The sequence below is a fragment of the Sinocyclocheilus anshuiensis genome, unplaced genomic scaffold, assembly GCF_001515605.1.
Source record: "Sinocyclocheilus anshuiensis isolate Anshui unplaced genomic scaffold, SAMN03320099.WGS_v1.1 scaffold183, whole genome shotgun sequence".
Classification (NCBI taxonomy): Eukaryota; Metazoa; Chordata; class Actinopteri; order Cypriniformes; family Cyprinidae; genus Sinocyclocheilus; species Sinocyclocheilus anshuiensis.
In genome coordinates this window covers 5,483,319-5,494,213 of record NW_015548309.1, presented here as the reverse complement: position 1 = coordinate 5,494,213, position 10,895 = coordinate 5,483,319, and the positions used below count along the sequence as shown (strand labels likewise).

Below are 10,895 nucleotides of genomic sequence, written 5' to 3'. Positions count from 1 at the left end.
ACACCTTAATCACATTATTACCATCGTGTAGGACTTTTCGCCGCATTTTGCGACAGGATACACACACGGCAGTGCTCAACCGTTTGACGGCAAATAAAGAGCTTCAACACCGCCGTTGTGTGTATGCACGTACAAATAATTAACTGCACTTGAAGCTTTCATAAAATAAAAAATGAAACACCCAAAACTGTACATGGCATCATCACGAAAACGAACGATATGTTTATACATGAAATTCCGGAGGGGACGTCGGACGGCGTCACGTGGGACGTAATGACGTGTGCCATTAATCGAACTATGAATATTCTAAAAGCAACACCATAATCATAATATTGGCTTATTTAGAATAAGGTAAATAATTAGATTACTGATGTCCATGTAAACGTAGTCACTGTCACCTCACTATTACCTATAATGATGTGACTTCAACAGTTACCGATTTGAAAAACAAAATGGTGGGAATAAACAGTCCCTAATCTGTAACACAAAGAATCATTTCAGCATAAAAGGGTTCTTCAGGACAACGCACTCTTAAAAATAAAGTTCTTCATTGGAATCTGTGGTTCTGGGAAGAAACTTTAACATCCACAGAGCTTTTCCATTTCCCCAAAAGCTTCTTTATAGTGAAAAAGGTTCTTTTGATTTTTTTAAATGGTCTTCAAACTGAGAAAAAATATGTTTTTTCACTGAAAAGTTATTTAGGAACCAAAAATTTGGCTTTTTTTTTTTTTTTAGAGAATGAATATGTGCTCATCTGGCCACAGAAGTGCCTTGAGTCTTTTGCAATAACACTTCCTTAAGTACTGAGACCAAGAAAAACATTCTCCAACCAGGGCTATGAACTGACCGTTCAGATTAAACCTGGGGAGTTCACATCCCATTGAGGTCATTTAGATATAGAGTGCACAGCACACCCAAAGTAACCCTATACTCTCAAATCTTTATTAGGATTACGTCTGTGGAAATGAGACCTTTGTACTAATTGCACTGAGACATTTCAAATGACACCAAACATGACTCGCATTCACATAAAACGTGTTTGCATATAAACATTTTGAGTGAACTGAGGAAATAGTGAGAAGTAGGAACAGATGTGAAGGAGAAAGAAGTGAAAGTTGTTTTAGTGGGGTGTGGGAACAGATGCCTGAATGTTAAATCACTGTTTGTATTGTCCGTATCTCAGTATTCGAGATTCTTCCAGCCTTACAGAGTCCTTTGAAAATTCCCATCAGCAGTAGAGTCTTTGTTCTTTGTGTCGGGAAGTTTTAGGAGTAGCGACATGAGACATGTTCATACAAAATGACAAGTTCCAATTTTAAAAAGAGTTGAGAGTTTGTTGATAGTCTGCTGGATGGTTGAGCTCCAGAGTTTAGGGTTCTTTAATCTAGATTTTTCCCGCCTTATTGTTTTTCAAATCTGTAGCTGCCAATAATGAGGTGGCTTTGGCATAAAGACAGAGCGCATTTAGGCCACGCACACACTGGGGGGGGGGGCAATCCGACCCTCTCCATTGACTTTGTATTGCGGGAAGCTGCCTCCTTGTTATTTCTGACTTATAGCAAAAAACAGAACAATGTCTAAAAGCTGCTGTGTGACAAGGTCAAGTCAAGTCACCTTTAGTTTTTACTGTAGCATTTTTACAGTCTTTTACCGTTAAATTTATGGTCATTTTTTACAGTGTAGCGCTTTTAACAAGATTGTGTCAAAGCAACTGTACAGCATTAAATACGAATATAGTGTGTCAATAATGCAAAATGACAATAGTAAATAATCAATTTTCAGCTAAAGGCTGTTCATCACTGAATTCAGTGATGCCATCATCCAGCTCAGTTCAGTTTAAATAGTGTCTGTGCAATCAAGTCGATGATATCGCTGGAAATGAAGTCTAAATTAAGTGGAGGGAAACATTCGCGTGGGACTGGAGGGAAAACTAAAATGTAGTTTCTCAATATATCTCTCATCCTTTGATAAGGTTAAAAATAATGAATGTTTCCTGTCGCTGATGTTTCCCTCCAGTGGGTGTAGTATGACACGTTGCGCTCTACTTTTGTGTCCTTAAACGCTCATTTTTTTGGGGTCAACAGCTTAAAAACGCAGTTCTGTGTCTTTTTTTAGCTTGTTTGCTGTACACCTTGTCACACAACAGCTTTTAGACATTGTTCTGTTTTTTGCTATAAGTAAGAAATGACTGAGAGGCAGCTTCCCACAATACAAAGTCAAAGTTAAAATTCATATTTGAAATCACCAATGAAATCTCATAAATGTTGTTTCTTTTGCTCAAATAGCGTTAAAAAAAGCCTATTTTTCAGGCTAGACCAGCCAGTGCGCATGCGCAGTCCTGAACGCACGTCTCAGAACACTGACTGTTTCTATAGAAACCGGGACTTCTGGCAGCTGCAGTGACGCGCTGACTTTACCGATTAGCGATTGGCTCTTTTACTCAGAAGGCAGGGCTTCGTTCTATAGAGCGGCCATATTGAGCGTTGCATTTTTCCCCATTCAAAACTATACGATATGATTTTTTTAATATATGACGACAATCACAGTATAATTTTTTGGTTGTGCAGCCCTATACATAGTTTTAAAATAAAAACAATGAAAATAAAACACTTAACAAGAAAAAATTTACTTGCATATCATGTGACCATTAATCGACATCAGAGAACCGTAAACATACTAATGTTTTGTTAAACTGAAATATTAACTTGAATTGAATTATTAACTTAAACATTTTAAGTAAATATATTATGTCTAAGGGTTTTGACTGACAAAAAAGTTTGGGAATCATGTCTGTGTTTTCATTTCGTTGCAGGTATCTTGAAAAAAGTGGAGTGAATTTAACAAACATCAACGTGGTGCCGTTCGGCGTGTGGCAGAATGTATGTTTTTTTTTCTTTTACTCTTTTTCACGTGTTATATTTTTCTTCATTTTGGCTTGTCCATCATTTGAAGGTCGATGAGCACCTGCGATTTATGATTCTGATGGACGGAGTTCATCCTGAGATGGACACCTGCTTGATCGTGGAGTATAAAGGTATTTTGCTGCTCATTTACACTGATGGGTTGCGTGACATTGTGCTGTTCGGACTCTGTTCGAGGAAAGATTAATAGCTTAAAAATAATGAGGTTTGGTTGCATTTTTCTGCCTTTATCTACAACATGTGTTACATGAAGGTGTCAGGACACATTACACGCATACGAAGTCTTCAGGCAAACACCCTGACGAAGGCAAAATAGCCTTCGAGTCTTCAAGTGCACAAAAACAGCAACACTTTCAAGGGTGTGAAAGAATTATCTGTTAATTTTCAGCCTTAGAAATGCAGTTTAAACCGTTTCAATGCCAACAAAACTGCCTTCTGCTACATTTAACCCTTAAACAGGCAACGTATACCACAGCATACATATTCTTTAGTCTCTTGTATGAGGCACGAGGAAGAATTTTCCATCCCCTTGATAAAAATTCTCTCAGAGGGGTGGGGTGGGGGGTGGATGGGGATTATAAATCGCATCAAGGGGAGCGGATCCCCCTGAGTAGAAATCGCATACCAGGGCAAGAGGCCCTTAGCGAAGAGCCTTATTGGCCCTCCTGGCCTTGGGGCCCCTTGTACACAGTCCCCTTTCTATTTATCTTGAGTTTAAAAATCGTGCATGTAAAACTGATAATATTACATTTAGCTGACTACATCTTTGCATTTTTAACTAGATTTTTTTTTTCACACAGCTCATTTTATAATAGAACAGGGGTGTCCAACCCTGCTCCTGGAGGGCTACCATTCTGCAGTGTTTAGCTCCAACCCTGATCAAACACATCTGAAAAATCTAACAAAAGTCTTCAGGATTACATAAAAAAATTATATGGTGTTACATAAATTGCATTATATGATTATTTAGGGATGGAGCTCAACCGTGCAGGACAGTGGACCTCAAGGGGTGAAATTGCCCACCCCTAAGAATGAAGACGAGACAGTTCAGAAATGTAAAAATACAAGAAATGTCTGTGCCTCAAATTTAGGACACTTAAGACATGTCATACATGCAGCATATTTTGAATATTACATATTTGTTTGCATCAAATAAATCATAGAATTATTGATGACTTGGGCTGTTTTTTATACCCTAACAGGGCAACATGAGACACAACTCCAAAATCCAAAATATATTACAAAAATTCCTTTGAATATGTTTTACTTAAGTCCAGATGATATACAAAGTGACATGAAATGATTTTTTGCTGATCATTTTCCACTCTTGCCTGTTTTAGGGTTAAATTATCAGAAGTTAAATGACGCTTAAATAGTCGTCCATATGATATAAAAAGTGACATGAAATGATTTTTTGCTGATCATTTTCCACTCTTGCCTGTTTTAGGGTTAAATTATCAGAAGTTAAATGACGCTTAAATAGTCTTATATGCTCACCACGGCTGCATTTATTTGCTCAAAAATACAGTATAAAATGTGAAATATTATTAACTGTTTCCTGAGTGAATCTATTGTAAATTGTATTTTATTTCTGTGATCAAAGCTGAATTTTCAGCATCATTACTCCAGTCTTCAGTGTCACATGATCTTCAGAACTCATTCTAATATGCTGATTTGCTGCTCAAGAAACATTTCTGATTATTATCAATGTTTAAAACAGTCGTGCTGCCCAATATTTTTGTGGAAACAGAGATACATTTGATTCCTTGATGAATAAAGTTTAAAAGAACAGCATTTATATAAAATAGAAATCTTTTACATTATAAATGCATTTATTGTCACTATTGATCAATTTAATGTATCCTTGATGAATAGGAGTATTCTCTTTTTTCAATAAATAAATAAAAACTGGCTTGCGTATTTCATATATTTGATTACATTTTATATATATATATTTTTTTTCTAATTATAAAAAAATGAAGATTTTTAATAATATAAGTGTACTTTAAAATTACATTTAAAACATTATTATTTTAAGTTACAATACTAATGCATTTCGAATTATTCACTTTCAAACTTTTTACACCCTCAAGCTTTTATGTTGTCGGCAAGCGTGTGTTTATTTGACACTTGTTGTTACAAATCTGATAAAATGCTGAAAAAATATGTCCACAAAAATTCTATGAATGTGAAAGTAAAGTGGCCCCAAACATTTGAACAGTAAGGTAGTTTTACATTAAGATTATGTTGAGATGGTTCAATTATGAAATTAATGGTTAAACTCAAAGTGCCTAAACCCCCTTTGAAATGCACAATGTTGCTAAAAAGGTTGTATAAACATAAATAAATAAATTCCAAGGTCACATGATCCTGAACACGGTGGACTGCACCAGACCAAACAATGGACGTCTTCCTCACGGCGTTGATGTGATGATGAGCGACTTCGCTGGCGGCGCCTCCGGTTTCCCCATGACCTTCCATGCCGGCAAATACACCGGTGAGTCACACATGACGCTTTAAACAGGTGCATTATGGGAACTGGCAACCGTTCAGGAAATGCATAATGCATTTTTTTACTGACAGAAAGCTGGAAGGCAGATTTCATCAAGAACGAGAGGAAGAAACTGTTAAAATATAAGACGCAGCTGGTGAAATCACTGCAGCCCAAGATCTACTGCCCGTTTGCTGGGTACTTCACTGAAGCGCATCCCTCTGACAGGTGAACACAACTCTTTCAGTGAGCTTTATCACAGCTAGTCAACATTTAACTACTGCATGCAACACACTGAAAACATCAGTACGGTCAACATGAAATCACATGCACAAGCCAGAACGTCCTGAATCCTGTTTCCACAAAAATATTAAGAATGTGTTACAGATAAAAATTATTATTATTTCTATTATTAATAAGATATTTTTAACTGTATCATTGTTAATAGTTATTTATAAAAAATAAAATATATTTTTATTAATATCACTATTTTTAATATATTTTAATTGCATTATTAATCATTATTATTATTATTAGTAGTAGTATTTATATTACTAATAAACCCTGTTCTTTTGAACTTTTTGTTCATCAAAAAATCCTGAAAAATAAAATGTATCACGGTTTCCACAAAAATATTCAGCAGCACAACTGTTTTCAACTGATAATAATCAGAAATGTTTCTTGAGCAGCAAAGCAGCATATTAGAATGATTTCTGAAGATCATGTGACACTGAAGACTGGAGTAAATTCAGCTTTGATCACAGAAATAAATTACAGTTTAAAAGATAATCACATAGAAAACAACTATTTTAAATTGAAATAATATTTCACAATATTACTGTTTTTGCTGTATTTTTCGTCAAATAAAATTCAGCCAAAACACATGAAAAAAAAACTCAATTATTTCACTCTTTTGACTGTAGTGTATATGTACAGCCATCAAAGTATGAAATGTATGAACATGACTAACAGGTACATAAAGGAGACAAACATTAAGAACAGCGCAGCAGATCTGAATGAATCGATAAGGAAGAGCTGTCCGAACATCTTAACCTGGACTCCTTTACCCGGTTCAGTCCTGGATTTGGCCCTCGCGCTAAATGACCCATCCAACAGGTGCGTTCACATGCTTTTTTATTAAACATCCCATAAGGAGAAAGCATTGATATGTAGCATTTGAGCATGCTGATGCATCTTGAGTGCATGAAATGTATTAAAATTTGCAAGAACAGCATATGCCAAACAATATGCAAAAACCCCTCTCAGCAGTGTTACATAAGTACCACTGAGATACTATTAAAGTTTATTATTATTATTATTATTATTTTGAACTTATTTATTTTTGTATTTTCAGTTTTCGTTTTAATTTTAACTAAGTTTTAGTAATTAGTTAAGTGTGTTTGAATTTTTTGAATTAGTTATTGTTTTTTATTTGTCTATGTAATATTTACTATTTTTTATTCATTTTAGATCACGTTAAACTAAATGAAAATGAGAAATGCTGCCTTGGCAACTGAAAGAAGTTTTTATTTAATTTTAATATTATTAATAATATTATGATTAATTATTACAATTAAAATTATTGATAATAGCATTTTAATTAATTAATATAAAGATTTTTTTAATTGTATTATTATTAATAATAACTTTATATTCATCAAAGGATCCTGACAAAAAATTATTAATATTGTGAAATATGTTTAACCTTTTTTTATATATATATTTTATTTCAATTAACAAAACTGAAAGATTTTTTTTAACTATGTTCAATTAATATTTTAAAAAATGTTATTACTTTTCATTTTGGACAAAAAACTTGTAACTTTTATATAGTTTGGGTTTTAGTTCTAGTTTTAGTTACTACAGTATAACAATCCTGTAACAAGACATAGGCTGAATAATTATGCATTTCATAAATTCAAGTGATTATATATAAACTATCTGTATTGTTTTTAGCCTTTTTGCATCCGTTTCATTTCCATTTCACATTAACTGTTCACCAGTTCAGAAACTGACTGCGCATCAACATGTTCATTAGCAGGTTGCATGTCAGAATTATGTTGTTATGATCATATGTGACTCTGGAGCACAAAAGCAGTTTTAAGTCGCTGGGGTATATTTGTAGCAATAGCCAAAAATACATTGTATGGGTCAAAATTATAGATTTTTCTTTTATGCCAAAATCATTAGGATATTAAGTTAAGATCATGTTCCATGAAGATATCTAGTAAATTTCCTACCGTAAATATATCAAAACTTAATTTTTGATTAGTAATATGCATTGCTAAGAACTTAATTTGGACAACTTTAAAGGCGATTTTCTCAATATTTTGATTTTTTTTTTTTTTTTGCACCCTCAGATTCCAGATTTTCAAATGATTGTATCTCATCCAAATATTGTCCGATCCTAACAAACCATACATCAATGGAAAGCTTATTTATTCAGCTTTCAGATGATGTATACATCTCAATTTAAAAAAATTGACCCTTATGACTGGTTTTGTGCTCCAGGGTCACATATGCATGAGTGTTATTCTGTTATTATTTCTTCCCGTTTTTCCATCAACATGATTTTCTTTTCTGGTTTTAATATCATAACCATAGGAGTGCTATCACTGAACCGCCCAACGGCACAAAGATCTATAAGGACAGTTGGGACTTTGACTTATATTTGGAGGAACTGAAAGCTTCCGTTTCAGCTGAAATCTTTAAATGCAAAAGCTGGATCCAGTACTATTATAACTGGGCAGGATTTAAAGGCTACAATCTGGTCATTCGGGTAAATCATATACATTATAGCCAAACTCCTGGTGGATTTCACACATAAAGCAGCTTCATGCACAAACAAACCCATAAACAGATGCATTAAACTCTAACTCTGAGTGGCATTGAACTAAACTTTAAACTCTAACTCTCAGGTCATTGAGACGGAGGATGATTTCAAGCCTCTGAAGGGAGGTTACGACTATCTAGTGGACTTTCTGGATCTTTCTTTCCCAGACGAGCGTCCGGAGAGAGATCACGCGTTTGAGGAGGTACAAACTGAGCAGGATGAGATGCACGCTGAAGTCTAATCCAAACTAATGAGTAAAATGTGTGTTTCAGATCAAGAATCGAGTTAATGTGATGAGACACGTGGTTTTGAACGGGCGGCTGTGGGATGACCTGTACATCGGCTACAATAACAGAATGAGTCGAGATCCTGATGTTTATCACCACAAGTAAAATACATGCGAACAACATCATCACAATATGAAACAAGTGTGGAAATATCATGGCAAAATCTGTGATGTTATTCATTTACCGTGGTATTTACGTGGTATCCCAAGGTACCTCAAAGCATATGGATGTTGAATATTTTTTAAAAGGTTTTTAACTATGGAAATCTGATGCAAATTCATATCACGTTCATGTGTCTTAATACATTATTTTCATATGTATTTTTTTATTGGCAGACTCTGGAATCATTTTCAGATAGAATTGCCACTATTGCAAATATTTTTAAATATTTATATTTAGCTTTATTTTTTTATTTCAGGTTTTAGTACTTTAATTTAGCCTTATTTTATCGCAGTTTATTTATTTTTAATTTTCAAAAACTTTCTAAAAAGTCACGTTTTTCACTGAACATTTATATTTTATTTTAGCTTTATTTCAATTAACAAAAACTATTTTTGATAGTTTTAAAACAATAAAAACACTATATAACAACATTATGACAAACATTTCTAGTTAGAGAAAAATATGTTGCAGTCAGACGAATTTTTATTCATGTACCATATTTACATGGTACAAGTTTTAACATGTTGCATGTTTAAAAAAAATTACACAGAAAGAAACAGATTCATAAAGTATGTTTTTAACTATGGAAATCAGATTAAAGTTCATATGTATTAGATCTATAATATTATTTCGTATTATTTTATATATTTTTTTTTTATTGCCAAATTCTGGAATCGTTTTCAGACAGAATTGCCACTGTTGCAATTATTTTTAATATTTAGCTTTATTTTTTTATTTCAGTTTTTTAGTACTTTAGTACTAATTTACTTAAATTCAATTTTATTTTGTTTCAGGTTATATTATTTTATTTTCAAATTTTAATTTATTTATTTTTTAAGTTTTTCATTGAACGTTTATATTGTTCAGTGTTCAATATTTTTAATTTGATCTAGTTTAAAAAACAACAACAACACTTATAGACATTTTGCTAACATGACAAACATTTCAAGTCAGAGAAAAACATTTTGCATTCAGACAAAAATCTGTGATTTTATTCATCTACCATAGTATTTACAAGGTACCCCAAGGTACTTCAAAAAATCAGGTTTTAACATTAAAAAAATATTACAAAGATTCATAAAGTATGTTTTAAATTATGAAAATCAGATGCATTTCTAATTACGAAATTAAAACTATTTTTAATGACGCATACAGACCAATTTTCTTCATTTACCATGGTATTCACCTGCTGGTACCCCAATGCACTTATGTAAAGAATATGAAGGTTTTAACATTTTGCATACTTAAAAAACCATCACACAGATTCATAAAGTATGTTTTTAGCTGTGGAAATCAGATGTACTTTGCAGATTCATGTGCTCTATAATATCCAGACATGGACAGTAACAAAGTACATTTACTTGAGTGCACTTTTTGAGTATCTGTATACTTTACTTGAGTATTATTTCTTCTGGAAACACTACATTTGAAAGACAAATATCGTACTTTTCACTCCGCTACATTTCTATCAAGGTCCTCGAAGTAGAAAGTCGTTTCTATGCAGCAGCTTTGAAAGTCAGTGGGTGATTTATTTATTTACTTTTCATCTCTAAAACGTGACTTTTATTTTGTAGACCGCCTATCAGTAATCACTCTTGTAGGGTTACGTGAAGTGATTTCCCAGCATTTTTTGAACACCGACCAGTTGCAGATATGACATTTATTTACAACAATTTAATAATAAGACATTTTTATCATTCTAAAAGCTCTTTATTCCAAAAGTTAGTCAGTGTATTCAGTAGTTGTAATGTATTGTAAGGTATAAGGTATTGCGAGTATTACACACAACAATAATAAAACAGTGCATTGACATAAAAAAGGAATTTTCTTTTGGTACTTAAGTACTTTTAAAAGCAAGTACTTCTGTACTTTTACTTAAGTAAAACTCTGTCTTTACAACTTTCACTTGTAATGGAGTAATACCCAGCAGTATCTTTCACTCAAGTAATGGAATTGTGTACTTTGTCCACCTCTGATAATATCTGTTGTTGTTTTATTGTCAGGTTCTGGAATCATTTTCAGACAGAACTGCCTCTATCAGCACCAGACTGGGACGGTTTCCTTCAGACTAACTGTGAAAGCAGTAACGGCTGTGCGCTTTCTTAACTCAAACACACACGTGCATCATGGTTATCGCAGTCATTTGACAAGACATGCTGCTAAAAAGAACATTATTTTGTGTATTTGGTGTAATGAAATGT

The 10,895-nt window shown here is 33.3% G+C and overlaps 1 protein-coding gene across 2 annotated transcripts in view; it reads left to right on the top strand.

The window, feature by feature from the left end:
- The window catches only part of LOC107656456 (cytidine monophosphate-N-acetylneuraminic acid hydroxylase), a 33,473-nt gene that overhangs the window by 18,402 nt on the left and 4,176 nt on the right, over nucleotides 1–10,895 (top strand). The window contains exons 7-15 of one of the 2 annotated variants that reach the window (XM_016444328.1): nucleotides 2,813–2,879; nucleotides 2,953–3,034; nucleotides 5,281–5,418; nucleotides 5,505–5,640; nucleotides 6,385–6,528; nucleotides 8,017–8,191; nucleotides 8,331–8,447; nucleotides 8,518–8,633; nucleotides 10,698–10,777. In XM_016444328.1, the coding sequence (XP_016299814.1) occupies nucleotides 2,813–2,879; nucleotides 2,953–3,034; nucleotides 5,281–5,418; nucleotides 5,505–5,640; nucleotides 6,385–6,528; nucleotides 8,017–8,191; nucleotides 8,331–8,447; nucleotides 8,518–8,633; nucleotides 10,698–10,777 (1,055 nt within the window). Of the gene's footprint in view, nucleotides 1–2,812; nucleotides 2,880–2,952; nucleotides 3,035–5,280; nucleotides 5,419–5,504; nucleotides 5,641–6,384; nucleotides 6,529–8,016; nucleotides 8,192–8,330; nucleotides 8,448–8,517; nucleotides 8,634–10,697; nucleotides 10,843–10,895 lie in introns of those variants that run through there. The other variant, XM_016444329.1, reaches the window with a different exon arrangement.